The sequence below is a fragment of the Phascolarctos cinereus genome, unplaced genomic scaffold, assembly GCF_003287225.1.
Source record: "Phascolarctos cinereus isolate Bilbo 61053 unplaced genomic scaffold, phaCin_HiC Scaffold_726;HRSCAF=1367, whole genome shotgun sequence".
NCBI lineage: Eukaryota > Metazoa > Chordata > Mammalia > Diprotodontia > Phascolarctidae > Phascolarctos > Phascolarctos cinereus.
In genome coordinates this window covers 119,174,701-119,198,037 of record NW_027556098.1, presented here as the reverse complement: position 1 = coordinate 119,198,037, position 23,337 = coordinate 119,174,701, and the positions used below count along the sequence as shown (strand labels likewise).

General features: G+C 36.8%; 1 protein-coding gene across 1 annotated transcript in view; it reads left to right on the top strand.

The window, feature by feature from the left end:
- LRCH3 (leucine rich repeats and calponin homology domain containing 3) overlaps window positions 1–22,076 on the top strand; it is a 154,297-nt gene extending 132,221 nt beyond the window's left edge. Inside the window, 6 exon segments of the mRNA XM_020986024.2 lie at window positions 2,334–2,382; window positions 2,898–3,005; window positions 4,126–4,244; window positions 5,057–5,194; window positions 9,519–9,596; window positions 18,559–22,076. Coding sequence (XP_020841683.1) covers window positions 2,334–2,382; window positions 2,898–3,005; window positions 4,126–4,244; window positions 5,057–5,194; window positions 9,519–9,596; window positions 18,559–18,684 — 618 coding nt within the window. The 3' untranslated portion in view covers window positions 18,685–22,076.
- Window positions 22,077–23,337: the final 1,261 nt, after the last annotated feature.

The following is a 23,337-nucleotide window of genomic DNA, read 5'->3' as shown; positions in this document are numbered from 1 at the left end:
GTTTAATCCATTTTTGCTTGTTATATTCCTGGTTTGTTCATAAAATCATGTTTGGCATGTTAAAAAATATGAAGCCTTGGAAAAATAAAGGAAATCCTCCCTTTTTTTTCCCATTTTTAATCTAATTTTTATTATTTGTTTCTAGCTCTAGGCTTAACCAGTTCCTCCTTAGTTAACCAGCATTTTAAATAAATTAATCCTCATTCTGTCAGTGTGTTGATCAGATCCTCTTTGGAGAATTTATAGAAAGACATTGACAAATATCAAAGCATAGATGGTTTTACACTAGTGGAAGAACTTCTACCCATTGATGAGTTCACAGAAGTATTATGGTAGTAAAGTAATCTTCTTTCCAGTTTAGTTGTCCCTCTATCCCCAGAACAGAACCTTAGAATCATAAAATCCTATCATTGGAAGAGACCTCAGAGGTCACATGATCTCAAGCCTTTAGTTGAGCCTTGGAGCTCTTCTGCAGCATCCCTGACAAAGATCATTCATCCTTCATTTGAAAACCTCTTGAGGAAGCTTATTCCTTATTTGAACAGCTCTAGTTGATAAAATTAGTTCTTATATTGAGCCAAAATTTGCCATCCTACAGTTTTGCTTTATGAGGCCAAGTAAATTCAGCAAACATTTATTAAGTGCTTAATATGTGCAAGGTACTATGCTAGGTGTTGGAGATACAAAGAGAAAAACAAAATAGTTGCTGCCTTCAAGGAGCTTACATTCTACTAAGGGGGTATAGAACAATTAAGTAAATACAGTCGTTTCAAGAGAAGAGAGTACTAATAACCTGGGAGGATGTAAAGAAGGTCACATGTAGTAGGAGATACCCAACTTTTGCTTTCTGTGAAGTAGTGGATTCTATAAATCTAATCTTCCATATGCAGCTCTTCAGATACAGACAATAATGTTGAAAGAGGTGACCAAGAATATTAATAACTATCCTGGTTATTTTCCCATCTCTTTTGTTGTTGTAGTTCATTCCTTTTTCAGTCATGAGTGATTCTTCATTACCCCATTGGGAGCTTTCTTGGCAAAGATACTGTAGTGGTTTGCCATTTCCTTCTCCAGTTCATTGTACAGATGAAGAAACTGAGGCAAACATGGGCAAGAGACTTGCCCAGGGTCTCATGGTAGTAAGAGTCTGTGGCCAGATTTGAACACAGGAAGATAAGTTTTCCTGACTCCAGACCCAGCACTCTATCCATTGTAACACCTAGCTTCCCCATCTCTACAAGTTCCTTATGAAAATAATTTATGAGCATATCTAGGGTATTCTCAATAAAGTTAGGAGAATGAAATGGCAGACTTCCACAAACAGAGTTCTATAGCAGATCGCATCTTTACAGTCAGTCTCACAATTGACTGAGGGGTGAAAAAAAGTTCAGGATCTCACTGTGCTTATTGTTTGTTGATCATAAAAAAGTATGATTCTGAAGACCAAACGCTGCCTTTAAAGACTTGCTCCAATAAGGTGTCTCTCATGCATTCATTAAAACCTTAAAATGTTCCTTGAAATTTATAACATTACAGGTAATTTTATTTGAAGACCCTCTAATTATTTACATGAACTAAGACATAAAACAGGAACATATATGCACACGAAGATTTTTGCTACTTTTATGGAGGATGTCCGGCAGAGTCCTCTTCCTTATCAGTTACAAGCTGCTTTTTCCCAAGGTTTCACTTTCATTTTGTTTTTGTCAGAATCATCAGGTCCAGAATAGAATTTCTCTTCATCATTTCCTTTTATCTTCTAAAACCAGAGCTTATCAACAACACAGGCTTACAGTTCCTTAGGATCAAAGAATCTAAAACATTTTATAATCTGAAGCACTCAAAAAACTATACCTTGAGACAGAGTATACCTAATACCTGCAGATGTCCCTTTCCATGTCTAAAATTCATAAAATGTCCCTTCCTTCTCTTGACTAGCCTTAGAGCAATACTTGCACACATTTTTTCCCTGCCCTGGGTACTTTGATAGATATTCCAGAAAAGCACTGCTGTGAAATGGGTTTTTGTTCCAATGCCTTTCCCTGTATACTTCCTGTAAAGTATTCTACCATATATGATACCGGTTTTTTTTAATGCTAGGAAAAGGCTCATGAAGCAGAACTTTTCCTATTTCCATAGATCATATATTCTTCTGTCCATTGTATGCAAACCAAAAGACCTTAGCCTCTAAAGAAAATTATAATTCATAGCATCTGATTCTTATTCCCAAGTGAAAGGTCATATTTGTCTTATACATTCCCAAAGGAACCATGCGTATGAATAATTGCGTCCCATTGAATAGTAATTATTGACGTTTGTCTATTTATCCACAGAATGATGACAGACCCACCGTCTCACCAGGTTCACCTACAACCCAAACAGGTAATAAGCACAAAAACCAGCCTCAGATTAGATTACTCCATCACTTAGTGAGAATTTTTTTGGTAATTGTTTTTCAAAGGGCAAATATTTCCATGCTATATCTTCTTTATCTGAAGTAGAAATTCAGAAAGAATAAAATGGGCATCATTATGGCCCTTTGATAGTCAGTTAAACAGGTTATTCACCTAATTTTTGTTATCAGCTTCTGAACAAAAAGTGGGCAGACTAGGAGTTTTAAATAAATTCATGCAGTGTCAATCCAAATGACACCTTCAGAGAGAATAAGATATTTGCATGAGTAAAAATACTCTGCATGTAGCCCCTCCTATATTTGCCATTTCTTTGGTCACACTTTTTTGTGATGCGCAAAGCTGTAATCATCATGCTGTTTTTCTTATTTTAATTTGCTGCTTCTTTGATTGCTACTTCATTAAACTTTTTTTTGCTCTATAATTTCTATTACATTTTCATGTATTTCATTCTCAATTTTCTTTTGCTTTTCCATGCTGTCTCAGTACACCTTTCCCCTCCATATTCTCCTGCTACTTCTACCTTTAGAAACCAGCTCCAGCGACCAGAAAGTTTCCTTTTCCGAGCAACTGTCAGAGATGAAACAAATCAAGGTATGTGGTAGTACCAGTGAAGACACCTTGTACTGCAGAGTGAAGCTAATGTGTTTGTTCCATTCTTTTCAATCCCTGCAATGCCGCCTCATTATCTTGGCAAAAGTGTGAAACATCCTTATCTGCCATAAGACCTATCAAGAATAAAACAGAATAGGGAGGAGAGGAAGGGAGAGAAAATTTAAAACTCAAAATCTTATAGAAACGAATGTTGAAAACTAAAACTAAAAATAAATTAATTATTTTTAAAAAGGATTTGTTGAGCAAAGGGTTGGATGATCAGTTACTGGAGCTGTTGTAAAAAGGATTCTTGTTTAGCTATCCATTGAACTAGATGGTGTCTGAGAACCCTTGCAATGCTAAAATTCAGTTAGTGTGGTCTTAGTGAGCTATTGATGGAAGACGTCTTGAACCAACTTGATGGTGGAGAGTGACCTACTAGAGGAAAATTGAAATGCTGGACCCAATAAAAAATCTCTTACAAGTTAATAGATATGTTGGTCCTTGTTGCAGTACCACGTAATGAATATTAAATGAAGAAATAAAAAATAAATCCCTCAAAAAAAAGAATAAAACAGAATATTATTTGCACTAAAAGTTGTATTATTTTCCCATCTTAACCATTTAGTAAAACAAGAAATAGTGATTATAGAAATGGATGTAATGAAGAAATAGAACAACCTTTTTGAGTTATGTGGAATTGGCTTTCTTCCTTTTCTGAATTCCCTTTGGGATTATTACATTTGTTCTGTGTTGATACAATCTTGTTTCTTCATTTTTGAAAAAAATGAAATAATATAAAATGAATCTACTTGAAGCCTGCCTTCTGTTACTTGTTAGTCTGACAATTTTCAGCCTGGGTCCAGAAGGGAAAAGAAATAACCGAGGATCAGAAACAAATGTAATTATCAGAGTGTAACAGATCTCAAAAAGGACACGGAGACTCTTTCACTGTTCTGAAGAAGAAACATTAGCATGATTTTTTAAAAAATCTAACCACAAAGTTAACCACATATAGAAGTCATCCTACTTGATTCTCTACATAAGGCAAGTGTGTTCATGTTCACACAAAGTTTAGCATTTACCTGAGGCAGCCTTCTATATTCATGTTTTCTGGTAGGTCATTCCTCACCCCTTCTTTCTTCTGCTGCTTCAGCGACTGAATCTGCAGATCCCAGATCAAGACAGAATTCCAAACAGCGTGAGGAAGAGCTGGAGTTAATTGATCAACTACGAAAGGTGTGGTGTGTACTCCTGTTAACCTTTGAGTGATACTGTTTCAGTGATATCACTAAAGTCAAGGATCGAGGCATCATTCATTAATCCTGCCAACAAAGAGCCATTTACTAAGAATATTAAGTACCACACTCTACATATGTCCCCTCTGTCTTGATGGTAAAGTGGAAAATAAGTTCTTTCACTAGGATCCTCCACTGTTGTATCATTTGTTAGCCTCTGAATTAGCACCACCAAAGTGAACAGATTTTTTGAGACTTCAGGACATGATTGAGTGTAATGATGATATTTAAAATCTGATAGGACTTCAAAGTCCTTTTCCTTTCTTCTTGGCTGAAGGAGGAAGAGTGTTACCTAAGATAATGTGAGTGTAGATTGTGGTGGACAATTTATTTTGCTTTGGGTTTGAAAGAGGATCAGATCTTCCACAGAAGATAAGTATGATTAGTTTTATAATGTACTTTAAAACCATCTCTTTTTAGTCTGGCTGCCTTATATATTCTAGAAGATAGAGAATGTAACTTTTAAACCCCAGCAATTTATTCTCACGCTGGAGTAGAGAGAGAATATAAACATTGTACCACTTAAGTAATTTTTTCCCCTCAATTTTTGGATGATTTAATATGCAATTGAAATGTGTTTTGTAGTCCTTTTGGGTCTTTTCCTTTCTTGTAATATATCATATTATATATGTAACATATATGTGTAATATATTTAACATATATGGAATATATGTAACATACACATGTGTATGGCATGTAATAATTCGTATTGTGATGTATCATATAATATGTGTAGCCTTTTCTTTTACCCAGAATATTGAGTTCCGGTTGAAAGTTTCTCTGCCTTGTGATCTTGGAGCAGCTCTTACTGATGGTGTTGTTCTTTGTCATTTGGCCAACCATGTGCGTCCTCGATCTGTTCCCAGTATTCATGTTCCCTCACCTGCTGTAGTAAGTATATAAAGGTCAGAGAGTATTTGGTTAACTAACAGATTAACTTAGCTCTCTTTAAGAGCCTAAATGATACTTTATATGTTTACATTTTTAGTTATATTTAAATTTTCATATCTTGTTCACCTGTTACTATAATAATAGTAACAAATTTATATCATGTGCTAAGTTTTCCCAAACACCTTCCTCCACAGTAAACCTGTGAGATAGGTAATGCAAATATTGTTTCCATTTTACATATGATAGCTCTTTTTGCTGAGATTAGAAAATATATCCAGGTATGTAGAAGGAAAACAAAAAGAAGCCATCACATAGCAACAATCCCAGTGGACCAAAAATCTTACTCTTTGTTCTGGAGTGATTAAGAGGACAGGAATCAGCATATTGTTGGAGGAAGCCATTGAAGGAAGAATTTATTCTCTACTTTGTAGGCTTCCCGGTTTCTCTTAGTTGAGTTAAGAAGTTATCACTTCCTGAAAGATATCATACAACTACCATTATTTTTTCCAAAAAGTTAACACTTGCAAACTAATATGGTACTAGATTTTTAGAGAAAAATTTAAGCTCGGGCTGAGGAGAGGTAAGATTCCTTTTCTTCAACCACCATATATCATTTAAAGCATATAAAATGAGTACGAGAAAAATTAAGCACTTTGATAACTACCCAGCTAGTTGAATAGTCTAGCAAATGAAAATATTTAACTTGTCATTTTGCTCTTGAGCAAGGGAGTAGCACAAGTAGTAACCATTTAAAATTTAATTGTCAGGACAGAAGAATATATACAATAAACTTACTATTTTAGGAGAGAACACTAACTCTGGGAATGCTAGGGTTTAGCACATTTGAAATGTGTCTCAGAAAAGAGATTTTTTTATGAAATGGCAGCTTGTGGCTTTCCAAAAACAATTGGAGTCTATTGTGAATAAAACAGTATTACTATAACCGGGTTTTTACTGTAATGAGTTTGTATATACATACTTACTGTTTCCTGATCACCATTTTATATTCATTTGAATTGTACATCTGAATGAATTGGCCCCATAGGCTTGCTTTGCCCTTCTTTTTTTCCCTCAGACCATTCAATTCAACATTTTTTAAGTTGGAATTCTCTTTGCTTCCCATTGCCACTTCTAGCTTTACCCCCTTCCTCCATCACTCTCTTCCTTTGAGGTTCATGTTTCATTCATATCTCCCACCTAATCAAAACCCTAGTAACTGTCATCTACAGAACCCAGGTCTCCCTTTCCTTCCTCAGTGAGTTTGATACCTAGATTACAATTTTTCTCTCTTCCCCTCATACTAGGGAACTTCAGTGTACATATTGACTCTCCCTCAAATACCCAGTTCTTCAACTTCTCTACTCCCATGAGCTACTCTTCCACCCTACCTCAGCCATACTCAGAGATGGTCATCTATAATAAATGTTTCCACTGTCACTCCGTTCTTAACCCCTGCCCTCCATGCCTGAAACACTCTTCACTCCTCTTCTCTGACTATTATCTCCTTGGCTTTTCAGCTTAAATTCCATTTTTATACATCAAGCCTTTCCCAACCCTTCTTAATTCTAGTGACCTCTCTCTTAATTATTTCCTATTTATACTGTGCATCACTGGTTTGTACATATTTGTTTGCTGTTGTCTCCCCCCTTAGATTATGAGCTCCTTGAGGGCAAGGGCAGTCTTTTGCCTCTTTTTGTTTCCCCAGTGCTTAGCATGGTGCCTGGCACATAGTAGGCTCTTGATATTGATTGATTGATTAATTTATCAAGGATGCCCGAGGTTCCTAGATCATGCTTTACATGGCATTTGAAATTTTCCTTTCTCCTTGTACAAAACATATTTGAGGAGATCAAAAATTAATTCTGTCTGCCCAGAGTTAACAATTTCAGAGTTCTCATATTAAACCTCAGAAGGGAATCTTCTTTATTAAAACAGGTCCTCACATCTCTTGATCTCATATTTGTTTTTTGGGGTTTTTTTTCCATTACTTTAAAGGATAGGGTCCCAGCTTTCTTCATTCCTCTCTTAACCCACCACTACCACCTCATAGGTGCTGGGTTCTTTCCTCGCCCTAACCCTCCTTCTTTCCATTATGTTCCCATCTCTCTTGAAGTTTTCCTACATACTCATCTTCTGACCAGTATCCCCATCTTCTAGACCAGGCTCTTCCTAAGGAGGATGCATGATGTGCTCCTCCTTGGAAGTAGCCATTATATTGACTCTCTGTACTTATCAGTTCCCTCAGAAGGAATTACCTAGAGAAGAGTGAAATTTATCCCTTCTTAACTGGGTCAGTCTCTTCTCCAAAAGAAAATTCCTAACCAGTGGATCTTCTATTTTCTTTTAGTACTGTAAGCTAGAAAGTATACTGAAATAAAGATTATTTGTATTCCCAGCACCTGTATCAGTGCATGACACATAGGAGGTACATCACACATATTTGTTCTTGATTAACTGCCTTCCTCCTGGCTGTATTTGTGGTTTTTATTTCAGTCTGAAAAAAACCCTTATGAAAAAACTACTTTCCTTCCATGTTCCACAATATTAATAGTATTTTTTCTGTCTGAAAAGAATCCCTTTGTCCTTATAATGAAGGAGTTGAGTCCTAAGTCCATTACGTTATTGTTGTTTTTTTAAAAGAACATGTAAAAAGTGGGTTTTGGGGTTTTTTTAATTTTTGAACCAATTCAAGTCTGGTCATTTATAGCATAGCTCAGGGCCACAGTTCAATCAACTGTCTTCCCCACCTTCAAGTGCTCTCATAAGGACTATAAGTGACAGTGTAGTACCAGGAAAAGAACTTCCTCTTGAGTCAGAGGACTTGGGTTCAGATCATAATTTGTGTTTCTTGAGGCAAGTTGCTCAGGTTCTTCAGGTCTCACTTTCCACATCTGCAAAATTAGAGGGTTAGATGAGGTCATCTCTTCCCAACCCTAGATTGATGATCCTCCAACTCTTTAGTGTACACTTTCAATTCTCAATATTACTGACACTTTATGCTTAACTTTGTGCCCTACCTGCTGGTAGTCCAGCTCCACAGTTACCTACAGTACCAAGTTGTAAGAGACAACTAAATCTCATTTTTTGAAGAAATCCTTATTAACCTATTACCTTATTAGCTACACCTACCTGTAAGCTTGTTTCTCCAAAGATGTATCCCCTTTGACAACCTGACTCTTGACTATTAAATCCTAGACCTGAGTAAATTCATACAGGATTAGAACTAAAGAACTGCTTGTGTGAGTATCCTAGTTACTCTGACAAGTTGAAAACATATAGACTAGGGGAGGGATATGCCTAATGGAAACTCTTTAGACCAAAAAGTTTTTTCCAGAACTTAGAATAGTGATTAGAAGCACTGGTACAAACTGTCAGGCATGATAGATAGACAAGGAAACAGTTTTACCATTAAGTAACATTTCTTCTAAAGATCAGACATTTCAGAAAGGTAGTTACTGCTGATGCAAGCTTTTAAAATTCAAGTATTATTGCCACTTAGAAGAAGCATCCAGAATCTTTAACCTACTCAGAAGCAAATAGTTTTAATAGTTAATAATCCCTTTTTCTAATTCTTACCTTACACAATCAAAGCCCCTGGCTAGAATTGTTTTATTGTATTATTATGTAGCAACCATCAGTTTTCTTTAAAATTTATTGAATCACGTACATGTGTGTGTAAATGCATATGTGTATATACACTTATATATGTATTGCATATATATATATTTAGTTAATAATTCTCTTTTTTAGTACTTAACGTTACACAAAGCCCCCAGCTAGAACTGTTTTACTGTATTATTATTATATGTAGTGTGTGTGTTGTGGGTGAGTATATATCCTGTCTTTTCAAGAAGCCTTCCCAGTCCCTCTTAATTCCAGTGCCTTTCCTCTGTTAATTATTTCCTGTTTATCCGATATATAGCTTGCTTTCCATATATTTGTTTGCATGTTGACTCCCCCATTAGCCTGTACGCTTCTTGAAGGCAGGGACCATCTTGTCTCTTTTTGTATCCCCAACAGTACAATGCCTGGCACATAGTAGGCACTGAGAGAGAGAGAGAGAGAGAGAGTGTGTGTGTGTGTGTGTGTGTGTGTGTGTGTGTGTGTGAGAGAGAGAGAGAGAGTGAGAGTGAGAGACTCAATAACATTTTAAAAACAAAACTAATGAATGGTTTTAGCCAATTCTAGCCAGGGGCTTTGATTGTATAAGGCAAATACTAAAAAAAGGTGTGTGCGCATGCACACATGTGTGTGTGTGTCTGCGTGCGCATGCAAACATGTGCATGCATGGATGTATATATCCCTTCTCTCTTTCTCATTGCAGCCTAAATTGACAATGGCTAAGTGCAGGAGAAATGTGGAAAATTTCCTAGAGGCTTGCAGAAAAATTGGTGTACCTCAGGTAAATACACTTGCCGTTCTTTTATTGTCTATTAGAGTTTTTTGTTATTTAGTAAAACAGCTCTTAGGAATATAAGTTTATGGTGATCTCTTGGTCCATCTCTGAGCCAAGTTCTTGACTTGGTCACATAGTTAATTTTTGAGCAGTTTATGCAGCTTGTTCTTGATTACCAGAGCCTATAAAGATTAAGCATATAGACTTCTAATCTAAATTATGTATGTTGAAAAAACTATGTAATTGACATATCTGTTTCATATCTGTGACCTTGAAACAGATATACAAGCTAATTAACAAAAATTATGTTACACAATTTTTTAAATAATGCCCTACAAATAATTGTTTTAAATAGTAAAAAAAATCCATCAATGGCCCTCACTACAGATACTCCCCAGCTTTATAGTATTTCACTTAAAAATTATATTTATAAATTGACACCCCTGTCTTAAGTCTCTGGCATACATCTCTAAACTAGATGATGCTTGTCATGTACTTTATTGGCTGTCTCATTATTGTCACTTTATGTTTAGACATGCACATTCAGCACTTAGAAGGGGCCATTTGTTTTTACAGACAATTCTCACTTTATGTAATTGGACTGTTCCCACAGACCTCTATGTAAAGCAATTTTTACATAAATGTGAATTTGCCAGTGGACATAGGAAAGGGAGGGAGGGAAGAAAGGAGGCAGGCAGGAGGCCTTGCAGCCATGGAGGGAGGGGACATGCACACAGTTCAATGGCACGTGGGGGCCAGACACAGAGAAGTGAGAGCAAGAGGAGGAACACCCTGGGGCTAGGGGCAGACAGTGGGTACCTGAGCACAGAGGGACAGAAGACAGACATGCAGGGGCTGGACATACGAACAGTGAAGCAGAACAGCAAAAATCTCAAGGGATTTTAAGCCAAGTTCCCTAACTTCTGCTTTTACTTAAAGTTTTTTTTTTTAGGGTTTGTTTTGGGGTTTTTTTGTTTTTTGTTTTTGTGTACAGGTAGAAAGCCTCAGAGAGCTGAGGGGCAGGAGCAGAGAGACCACAGTACTATAAAGTTGACCTAGGTGGGTTTTTTGGAATGCAGATTTCTCTCAGAATTCTGTATGTAAAGCCAAATATGCATAATGCAAATTTACATCGAGGGAGAATTGTCTGTTTCCCATACTTTGAGTCTTCTATCAGCAAGTACCCTGCTTCTGTCTTCATGGTTCAGACAATTAAAGCTTGTCCTGTGTTTATCAAAGACAGAAATTAGTTCACTGTACCTCACAGTTAATCATTTAACTCTGTATTAAAACAATTAAATGCAGAAACATTAAGAAACACTGATTCATATCATGTGTGCCTAAAGAAGATTTAAGAAATATATACTTTGAAGTTGTTGTCACTAATCCTGATTAGCAATCCTAGTCTTCCTAATTTTTGCCTTTTATATCTTCAAAGAAAGAAGCCCTTAGCTCTGTTTTGTTAGCTCCATGATTTGGTACCCAGACTCCAACTTTGTCTGTTGGGTTCCATTTTCCACAGGTCTGTGTTTTCCTTTGGAGTTAGTAATCCCAGTAGGTTCAAATCCTCAGCCTTTTTCTTGAATCTTTGTCTCTACCTCTCTCCAGTTGCAAAGGTCATGAAAAATATCTCAGACATCCCTTTTGTGCCAGAACTTTTTCACCACTGCCATCCAACAGAAACCAGAAGGGAGAGATTACATTATTTAGGATATCTCCACTTTAACTAGTGAGAGAAATCCCATAATTTTCACTAATCAAAAATTTCCCTACCAGTTTGCCTTTAGGGAAGTATACTGGAATGCCTTCTTTCCCATATCTACCTCAATTTTTTGAAGTTCCCTACCTGAGCTTTGAATGAACTAATGTTTGTATTCAGTAAAAACTTATCCAAAGTAAAAAATTAAAAAAAAATAGGTACTCAACAAAAAACTGTTAGAAGACTCAGTGAATGCCAGAATTTTTGAGTTATAGCTGGCACTGATTGCTTGATTGATTTCAGCAAATTTATAATAAATTAGTTTAATTCCCTGCAATATTTGACGCTAATATAAATTTAATCATTTGTCTTGACAGAAGGAAAGCTATGGAAAGGAAAGGAAGGAAAGCCTCTGTTTTTTAGTCCTTCTAAGGAATTTACAAAATAAATGCTGAAATAATTTTTGTTCTCATTAACATGCTATGTATTTTGAAGAGCAGATTCTAAAATATTTTCTTATTAATAGTTTGGTTTTTTAAAATAATATTTAAATTGTTGCCTTTTAATAAGAACATCGGTTTCTATATTTTGACTAGTGATTATCATTACAGAAATCCTCATTCCTACAACATGTGTTTATGTTATTAAATACTTTTAATTTGTTATATCCCCCCCCAATTCTTTTCACAGGTGTATACCAGTTAGGTTAAATACTGCTTTTACAACTGCAGTCTCTCTTTAATCATCCCAGTATCCTAATAGCATCTCTCTGTTAGAAAAGCTTTCATTAAGAAAATTATTTTTTATAATGTATTTATAATGTTTCTTAAAAAATGTTTCTTTCTTCTTCTGTTAGTTAGTCTTCTGGTGTTTTTGACAATGATTACCAAGGGTTATTATCAGTGCTTGTTAGGAACTGAGTTTCCCAGTTAGATACTTACTGCTGTCAACCCCTGAACAGTTTGTAAAGAAAAAACATGCTGATAAAGCTGAGTATCCCCAGATGCTTCTAGAAGTGTTTTATTGTGTCTTTGCTTAATGTTAGCCATGATTTGTCAAAATATATGTCGTTAAATGATCAAGGATTCCCAACTACAAACCCTTCTGGATCAGTATGGGAGTTGGGTCTTGGGCAAAGTTGATGTTTCATGAGTTATCTCTTGAAAAGACTGATTTCCCAAGTCATTTTCAATGAATTTCAGAGTCATCCAAACAAACTCAAAGGAATTCTTTGTCAATTGAATTGGTATGAGCACACTGAAGGAAATAAAATTATGGCTCTTGCCAAGCTTATCAGTATCCTAAGCTGAACCCTGGTTTCTAACATCTGCCCAATTAGGTACCATGAGCTAGGAGAGCAAGGTGGATCCCACTCCTTTGACATCATCTTGACCTCCACTGCCCTCAGTTTGAGTCAGAGGAAAAAGTACAAAAGAGAACTTGTCATTTGCATAGCCTCTGTATCTCAACTTATGTGCTCATCTTCAGATGAACTGTTTATTACTAAGGGATAAAAGTAGGTGCCTTATTCTATTACTAATTTTTACTCAGAAGAAGAACTTTTCAAAGAGAACAGAATAAGCCATTATGAAAACTCTCATCTACTTAATAAATTAGACTTCCCAGAGCTCTGGATCCCCTTAAAACTTGGCTCCTTTACCTGCCCCTTCAGCTTTTCTACCTTAACACCAAAGAACTATTTACTATTGTTGATGTTGGAAGGCTGATCATGGTCTGCAGAGGTATGGACCTATTTTTCAAAATACTTATATTTCAAACTGGTAAATGATTTGTTTGTAATTCTCTAAAAATGCGTCATCATTTATGTCTGTATATTCCCCTGTTCTCTGTAGCTTTCATTGGTTGGTCTTTCTGAAATATAAAGATCTTGAATCTTATGATAATAAGAAGTCTTGTCATACTAAATAATATATCTGTTTTTACTTGTTCCCATTTCTGCTTCTATTTGACTTGAATAGAAAGTAAACTTCCATTTGGTTTAATATATAAAGCTCTCAAGTTGGTGTATTTGTATATGTGTATGTAGATATATATGTATCTATGTGTATATATTCATATATAACATATATGGATATATCCTATATCAAAAGGTTTGAATCAGTTGTTAACTCCCAAGAAAATTTGTCATTTTCATCCCTTTAATATTATTCTTTTAATTTGATTTAATTAATTTATTAAATTCTTCATCTGTAAGAAAAATGGGTTTCACCTATCATCCTGTGACTTTAAGTGTCATGTAGATACCTTTCCAGCTCTAATGAGTGAGCAGGTTTTAGTTATAACGGGCCTGATGCTCCCAGTGAGTGAGTTGATTTTCTGGCCACGTGCTACTGGTTCTTTCAGGACAAGCATTTAGTAAACTACGTAAATGAGAGGTGTTTATACCATGGGTTATGTAATACTTTGATGACGCAACATAGCATACTAGATAGGATATTGAACTAAGTACAACCTGAGTTCAGATACCGCCTCTGATGGGGATAATAATATCTGTCTTTACTACCTACATCACATGATTATTATGAAGTTCAAATTATAGAGTGCATATAAAGTGCTTTGCAAACACTGTATGTGTTGGGGTAAAGGGAAGGTAGAACTATAATTTCATGGGTGTACAGAAATCTCAGTGAGGAAACTCCCTCTACTAAAACACATCAGCAAGTGTCCTGCAGTTTATAGTTCTAGAAAGTTTCCCAGAGGACTGAGAGGTTAAGTGACTTGCCTAGAGTTGCACGCCCGGTAGGTATCAGAGCCCAAACTTGAACGTAAGTCTTTGTGATACCGAGGCTCGAGGCTCATTCTCTAACTTAACTGATCCTATCTATTCTGTGAACAAAATACTCTGTCTCATCTCCAGATACCTTCTCTGGCTGCCCTCCATCCCTGTAACACTTGCCCTCTGCTCCAACTGCTGACCTCCTTGGCTTCCTCTAAGTCCCAGATAAAATTCCATCTTTTACAGGAAGCCTTTCCCAACTCCTCTTAATTCTACTGATTTCCCTCAGTTAATTATTTCCTGTTTATCCTGTATGTAGCTTACTTTGTAGATATTTGTTTGCATGTTGCACATTTCTCTCCCCCCCCCATTAGAGTATAAGCTTCTTGAAGATAGGAACTTGCGTCTTTTTGTATCCCCAGCACTTAACACAGTGCCTGGCATATAGTAGGTGCTTGATAAATGTTTACTGATTAATATCTGCTACTCCATGCTGCATCTCAAAGCACTATATAAATGTCACTTATTATTTGATCTCCAGATCTCTTGATTTCCTTATTGTCTCATACTCGTTGTTCTGTTCTTTAGGGCTTTGATTTTTCCTGTTCTAGCACACCTTGCTTACTGCCCCATCTATTTGTTAATTCCTTCCAGAAACCATTTCTTGTAGTGGGGGTGGGGGGAACCAAGGAAGGCTTGCCACAGCCTCCTGTAGCCCCTAACAGACATTAACTTCATTTAGCATAAAAAGATAGCATACACCTTTGCAAATTATATTCTTCATATCCTGTAAGTCTGGAGCAAGCCATTTTTACTCTACTCACTAGTAGAATCAGGCCTGGGTAATTACAGGGATTTTTTAAATGCTTATTTTTAAAATCTTTTCATTTACTTGCAATTATAAAAAGAAATCTGGTATTATGTGTATGTTTTGAAGTATAACTGATATGGTTTCATGATATAATTCTGTACTAAAGTCTGTACTTCTGATCCACTGACTTTGTTTTTCTGTCTGTTTTCCTTTCCTGCTCACACTTTGGACAGGACAATCTTTGTTCCCCTTCAGACATCCTTCAGCTAAACCTCAGCGTTAAAAGGACTGTTGAAACACTTCTTTCTCTTGGGGCACATTCAGAAGAATCCTCTTTTATCTCCTTATCTGCCCAGCTTCTGGGCTTTGTGGCATTTTACTGTACTTTAATGCTCTCTCTGTGTATGTTCTACAACTGGGTTTTTCACTCCAGCTGAAAAAAAGTCTTCCAATAAGTGTCTGCCACATTCATATTTGCTGAATAGGAATTAGAGAATAACTTTATAGTGAATATCTCCGTTCTCCTGACCCCATTTTCCTTGTTATTAAAAGTGCTGTAGACACTTCATGATATAAATCCTTAGCCTGTTTTTAGACTAAAAGACTTACATAGATCTTAACTTCCAAAAGACAGGGACCAACATTTTTACAGGACACCCATGTAACCCATGGCAATAAAATGTTTCTTCCTTGCAAAATACCCAGCCTTACTTTGTAATAGTGTACTAACCACCAGAAAAGTAGTGACACCATTTCTTAAGTTATGTGTGGCTGGTTTCTAGTTGCCACCTGACTCACGTCAACAAAACTGCTTTGCTGTTTCTACACCTAAAAATTGGGACTCTTCCTCTGTTTGTATCCATAGATACACATGCTGTTTGTTGTCTCTCTATCTAGCAAGCAATGAGATTTAGTGTTGGCAAAGTATATGTATTTTTCCCCTATATATAAGCCTTCTATATATACCACCATTTTAAGCCCATAATATAAATTCAAAATGGGAGGCAATAAGCAAAGTAATTTAACTGACCTTTTTTCCTTCTGCATTGGGCTTAAGAAAGTAAAAGTGTCTGGACTTTTTGCTGATCCAGACTTGCTCTGTTCATTATCCTGGACCAAGATCTATTTTTGCCTCCTTGGAATACAGACAGGAACCTATGACATTTGTGAAAAACATTAGAGGTCTTTGTAAGTATCATGTGAGGCAGATGTTATCCCATTGGGCATCCTTAGTATAGAGGAGAATGACACAGAAGTTCTGTTCCTTTTAGGCAGCAGCCTCTGCTTTGGGTGGGAAGCAGGGAATTTGAATTCATCCTTCAGAAATGTTGAGCATTTGCTCTTCAAGCCCTGCTGATGAGAATATTAGAGCGCACTACCTCATAACTAAGCTTAGATTATAGTCATCATAGAATGCATTCCTGAACATTTACTTCAGTCATTCTCGTGAGCTCTTTTATTTAAACTTAGACCATGGAAGAAGGAGGGGGAGAAAATATTTCAGTGAAGAGAAGATAGTTGTTTTGGGGATACTTGGCATTCTTGTTTGAGATCCGACATTCAGCCTGAGTGTCTGTCTGCTTCAGCTTTCCTCCTTATTAGATAGGACAGTTATTGGATGAAGGAATTTGTCATTAGAGCTCTGTTTGCACTGTTGACAACCAACCACAGAAATGTACTCAGCTACTTAGGGTACTAATGTAAATATTGAAGACTGGTGCCTTCCTTCCTATTTTTAACAGTGTTTTATTGCTTATGATGATGGATGATTGAGACAGTGATCATTCTAGCAGTTTTTCTCCTTTAAAAACAAGCAAAACCCCTTAACCATAATTATAAAACAGCATTTGTTTTTATTGCATTTTGTATGTAGTTATGACCCTAAGGGCATTGGAAATAAAAGGTGCATCATCTAAACATATAAGTCTAAACTGATTGCACTGAGCTGTTGTACAGGAGAGGGACCCCCAGTTTAGTGGTCTCTATTGAGAACACTGCCTTCCTACTTAGGAAAACTGTCTGATCTGAGAAGAAAACAGTGTAGAGAAACTCATTCTAGATTTTAATTCATTCACTTATAGATATATACAAATATTCTAGTTTAACAACACTACCAAATATTAGGTATCTTATTTTGCCAAACAAGAAAAAGCCTACTAAATCAGAAACATAATTAAATGGCATAAATATTAATAACTGCCATGAAAGAAAATGTTATATTTTTAATTATAACTGTTTACTAAATACAGTTTTTGCAAAATGTCTTATTAATAACCCTGAGAAATGAGTGCCTGTGAAAATTAAGCAAATGAATGCACAGGAAAATCATCTTTTTTCATTTATAAATGCACTTAAATTGTCAGTGGATCCAGATAGCTTCCTTGTGTTCTTTTAGTGTTGTGTATACCCCATTTCTTGCCCAAGCAGTTTGGGCATATAGTTAAACTTTGTTCATTAGGATTCTCCTAATTTGTGAGAGCAGGCCTGTAAGTACCAGGGGAAGTTTCCACTTTGAGTTCATAGGGAAAGAGCTCACTAATCGCATGTATTTTGGAAGCAGGACTGAACAAGGTGTTTAAAGCCCTTAAACCCTCTACAAGTACACATGTGCAGACAAACCATTGACCTATTAACCTCTAATTATTTTCAGAAATTTGTTATGTCCCTTATGAGATATTGTTTTGTTAATTTAGTTCTAATTACTATATACACACTTAAACCCTACAAAAATACACTTAAAACAATAACAAAAAACTTCTGTAATTCAAATTTTTCCCTAATTCAGCTTGATGTCTTGGCCCCCCCACCCCATCTCCCTATTAATCTCACTTAAGGAGAATTTACCTTATATGAATAAGTCTAAAGCCCAAAAGCTCAAACTCTACTTCCTTCTTTTCTTATAGTCTCTCTCAAAGTAGTAAAACCCAAGTTTCCAAATATGCAGATGACAGTCTACCTCGTGCTTATTGCTCCCTGGTTTGTCAGAATTTTTGTGTGAGCATCTCTGGTGTAACTGACATATAATTTCCAAAGCATTCCCTTGTAGTGCATTAAGAGACAGTGTGGTGCAGTGGTAGGAGCTAGAAGATCTGAGTTTACTCTCTGCCTCTGATGATTACTACCTGTGTGACTTTGGGCAAGTCACTTAGTCTCTCTAGGCCTCAGTTTCCTCATCTGTAAAATGAGGAGGTTTAGTCTAGATGTTTGATTCAGTGATCTCTTCCAGGTCTTAGCAAATTGTCAGAGAGTTTAAAGTTTTTCTACTTCAGATGTCTACTCTTATATTTGGATCTTTGTCATAAAAAAAATTGTTTCTTCCATTCCAACTGTCCTCCACTCTTGCTATGTAATATTCCTCTTAGAAAAATGAAGTATATGCCACTTGTCCATTTTCAGTCCCTTCCAGATGTTCTCTTTGAATTGAATTTTGTTGATTAATAAAATGACTGTCATTGGAACATACTAATATGTAATGGTGGATATATATTCAGCCTGTATAGTTATCCCTCTTAATTTATTAGAATAAATTATCATGAATAATTAATCGTGAGATACAATCCATGCATTTGATTTTGTGTATTTTAGTTGATTTTCTCATGTCTTAACATTTCATCTTTCAGTTGGTAAGTGGGCAGGGTTGTTTTGTTTTGTTTTTTAAACTGTGGTGTTCATTCCATTTTCTTTTCTTTCATTTTTTTTCTGTTATGTTATCCCCTTTCAGGAGCGATTATGTTTGCCTCTCCATATTTTAGAAGAAAAAGGTTTGACCCAGGTAGCAGTGACCGTCCAGGCCCTCCTTGAACTTGCCCCACCCAAGCAACAGCAGCACCAGTTGTCTGCTGTATAAAGACTACCAGGACCTTGAGGGTTTGTCTTGGCCAAGCAGAAGAGAGAGGTGATGTGACTACCACTGCCAGGCATCTGGTTTTTTGAAAGTGTGTATGGGTGTGTTTTCTTAGAAGGGAATATTTCCAGAATTCCTGACAGGAATGTTTTGCTTCATTTCTCCATTTTAGGGGAGATCATGCCATTTGGTTTTAAGGAATACTCTGGCCTCCCTTAAAGTACACTTTATTTGGTCCTGTGGGAGGATTATTGTTGAACTAGAATTACCGGCCCAGACTGACTATTCAGCTTTAATATCACGTGTTTTATTGTACAATGGGTTACTTTAAGATACCCAATAGAATTTCCTCAAAGGAACACAGTTTGATCCCATTAAGACACAATCATGATACCTTCTTATCCTCTTCCGTAAGTCCTACAAAAAGAATTAAGTATTGACTTTCTGAAATAATGTTCCATCATTTTCTGGTCACACATAAGAATCAGTTAAACTAAAAGACATGTTATGTCATATCAAAGCCAAAACAAAACTAGTACAGTGTCATTCATCATAGGTGTACCATAGATGAGTCTTTTCCAAAGAATCTGTATATAATATGATACAGAGGGTAGATTTTATCTGCTCCTAAGCCCGATGTCCCAGGTTTGCCCACCTCTGTCTTCTCTCAGTTCCATTTGTGTCCAGACTTTGTAGGAAAAGGTTCCATTGGCTGGAGTCTTTGATCTTTTTTTTCTGAGCAGCCAGATAGATCTTTGCAAGAAGGTTCTCAATTCTTGAGGCTTAAGAAAGAAAGATCACTACACCATCATTCCCATTCCCATTTTCTTTCAGAGCCATCACCTCTTCATTACAGTTACCATAGCACTAGATGAGAGAATACAAGGCAAACACTCTCTGAGTCTTCAAGCTAACAGAATGCCTTGAAAAACAAGCAGATAAGTAAAGACAATCTTCAGTTCCTTTTAGGTCTAAGCCTGTGCTAATTTCCATAATTGAATTTAATCATAGGCATCTTAGAAAGGTGGGAAATCTACTGAGAAACAGCATGCTACATAGAAAGATCACTGGACCTGAAGGCCTGGGTTTGAGTCTCAGTTCTTCCACCGGCCTTGTGGCCATGGCCAAAACACTCACCTCCCTGGGTCTCAGTTTCTTCATCTGTAAAAGGAAGGAGTTGGACTAGATAACATCTGTTTTCTTCTAGCACTAATATTCAATGAGCCTGCTCACCTGTCCTAAAGATATCACCTTGTTTTGAAGTCTGTCACTGCGGAAGAAACCATTCAAAGGATCCTCAGCCAGTGACTTAAGCCTGACCCATTTGCTACTTTTACTATTAACCTCGTTGCCAGTTCTCTCATAAGTTAGATCTCTCAGCATTAGCTGCCTCTGTAAACCAAATTAATAGGGTCTGGAAGGGATAAGGAGCCAGTCGTCTAGATTCATGGGTGCCAGTATGTGGACTTCAGTGTGAGACTTCATTTCAGTGACAGAGTCCTCTTTAGAGCGAGTGCCTGTGTTCTCATCCTGCACGATTCTTAGCTGTGTATTTCCCTGAATCCTCCTCGAGGGCCCAGCCACTGCACTAGACGTGGTCTTTTCTTCCAGAGCCACCCTGCCCATCTGCCATCCCTCATTTCCTAGGGAGCGTCTTTATGCCATTTCTCACGCATGAAACTCTTCTTGACAATGTGTCACAGTCTGATCACCCGAGCATGCCAGTGATCAGAAAACCTGGGCTTGAGTCCCAGCCAGGCTACTCCCGCCTGTGACTTAGACAGGTCAGCTCCTCTCCCTGAACCTCAGCAGCCCTGTCTGCAAAGTGTAAGAATTGGATCCCTTCCAGTTCCAAATCCTGTGAACTTCTAGCAAAATAAAACCCCTCTTATTCTAGCATAGAAATCTGAAGCTTAACAGTGTGGTCATTTAGACCAAGTTTGAAACGGAACAACTATTGATGTGTTCTGGGATACAGTGGAGTCTGATTCTGAGCTCAGAGCTACACCTAATGCAGGTGGGGATAGGGGCAGTAGTGCAGGTGGCTGGTTCTCAAGGATGAACCATCGCAGTGGAGCAAGTGTAGTGGAAGCCAGACCCCATCATTTTCGAGAGTCCTCACAAACTCACCAACTGTATGACTTAGAACTTAAGATTTATGCTTGTGTGAATTTTGTTTGTTTATTGACAAACTCCCACAGCCAGAGATAAAGCGGTCTACAATATTTAAATAAAAATATATCCAAATGCAGACACTGGCACCTAAAACTCTGTGTGACCAATCCCTGTCCCCATACCCACTTAACTCACATTAAGGAGTAGCCTAGTATAGTAGAAGTAGCACTGTTTGTCATTTAAGGATCTGGGTTCAAATTCTGGCTCTCCTGCCTTCTACCTTTGTGGTTTTTGAGAATTCACTTCACTGCTCTTCTGTAAGATGAGCATCTTCATTTATAAAATGAAGGGGTGGTACTTCCCAGCTTTATATGCTGGGTAAAAAGAGGTACCTAAAACAATGTCTCAGCTATCCATGTACTTAATATAAAACATACATGAACTTGCAGCAGCTTTTCATTGCATTTTGAGTCGGGGTAGGAATTTTTCTGGCTCCCTGCAATTTTTTTGGCTGCAGTCACGAAAAGAAAAATGTCACCTGTGTTTTGAATTGTATTTTTTCTGTGTCAAAAACAAGAACCAGGGGCAGCTAGGTGGCGCAGTGGATAGAGCTCCAGCCTTGGAGTCAGGAGGACCTGAGTTCAAATATGACCTCAGACCAAACAGTTGACACTTACTAGCTGTGTGACCCTGGGCAAGTCACTAACCCCCAATTGCCAAAAAAAACATACACAAAAGCAAGAACCAATCATGTTTTCTTTCCTATTGCAGCATTTTGGTGCCTGTTCTTTAATCTGACTTAGAAAGGGCTTTTATAATCAGAGGAAGTGGGAAAATGTTTATCATTTCCCTTATGGCTTATTATTTTTAAAAAGCACAACTAATTAAATAACTCATCATCTCTGTTATTTTAGAAGCTCCACGGTATCTGGTGATGTGTGCTTATCCAGATGAATTCTAATGGTTTTATAAAAAATGGACTTTTAAAACAGATATAGGAATGAAGGAAAATGTGGACATTTGAAAACTTTTTTTATATAAATATTACAATGAAAGAGCTTAATAAAGCATTTTCATTTGATCATTTCAAAAATGTTGTAAACGTGTAATTAGTAAAGGAATTTTTAAAACGCTGTCATATATTTGTATGTCTGTAAATACATTCCAGCATTTCTAAGAAGTATAAATATGTCAATATCATGTATGTTATTTTAAATTACCTGTATGTTGCCATTAATGTAAACTAGCAAGATATTAAAATAAAAACCTGAAACACTTAAGTAGCATGAAATAAAGACTGATTTGAAAATGTACTATCAAGCACAGCTTCCTTCAGAGAGATGACTGGCAAGTATCCGGTTCCCTTAGTAGAAGATTAAAGGAAGTGCCACAAGGCCTTCATGTTAGATACTTAACATTCAAAATGGAATTATTTACAGAGTACTGAGAGTTGATGTACACGAAACACGGCCAAAGTATTTGCATCGATAAACCAAAGAAAGAGCATGTTCCAGGACATTATTTTGTCAGTGTTTTCTAATAACAGGATGTCCCCATATCATCAAATCAAGATTGTTGACAACCTAATTAGCCCTAAAATTTCCTTCTTTTGGCTAGCCACTTAAAGGTTATGAGTTAAGGGTTCCACTTGCCAAAATATCTCAAATGTTGACTTACCAAAGCATTTTTTCTCTCTTACATGACCTTTGTTTTTTACCATTAGCGTTATTTCTTTCTTTTATACAATAAAGGAGTCTTTAGAAGACCACTAGGCCTAAGCTCCCTTAAAAGGAGAAAGAACCTTTGTAGGTCTCCTAGGTTTCTTCCATTTGGTTTAGCAGTACATACCCAGGATTCAGCAGCAATGCCTCTTCCAGAAGAATATAAAATATTCTCACACAAGCAGTGCCTCTTCCAGGAGGTTGTGTGTGTTTTGTGTTACAACTGGCCATAGAAAAATACCCCATTGCCCAGAATGTTATGTGCTGAAAACACATGCCATAAAGGCACCAAGCAGAGATTGCTGGGAGGAAAGTTGGAGAAGGCTTGGATAACATTATGCCAATAAGGAGGAGCAAAGAAATTTTATTTACCAGAAAGAACTGTCCAAGTTGAATGGGAGCAGCTGCTAGGCAGGAGGTTCCATTATTAAAGAAGCAATGAAGTCATTAAGAAATTTCCACGTTTTACCAATAGATTTTTTGAAAAATAAATATAAATTGAACTAGGCAGTCACAAATTGATCTATTTTTTTCCCTTTCCACTCTGCAACTTTCAGAATGTCTTTGGAATGCTCTGTCACTCCCCACCAACTCAACTCCCCCCAAGTAGAAGTTATCCTTTATGCCAAATATGTGCAGTGCAGCAAAGCAAATAAAGATATTGGCCATGTCTGAGAATGCACGTCTGGTTGTATTCCTCCAGTCTGTTACCTTTCTACCAAAAAGTGGAAGATCCAATTCATCATCTGTGTTTGGAAGTCATAAATGGTTGTAGCTTCAAAATTCTGAAGTCTTTCACAGTTTTTCCCCTCATGTCATG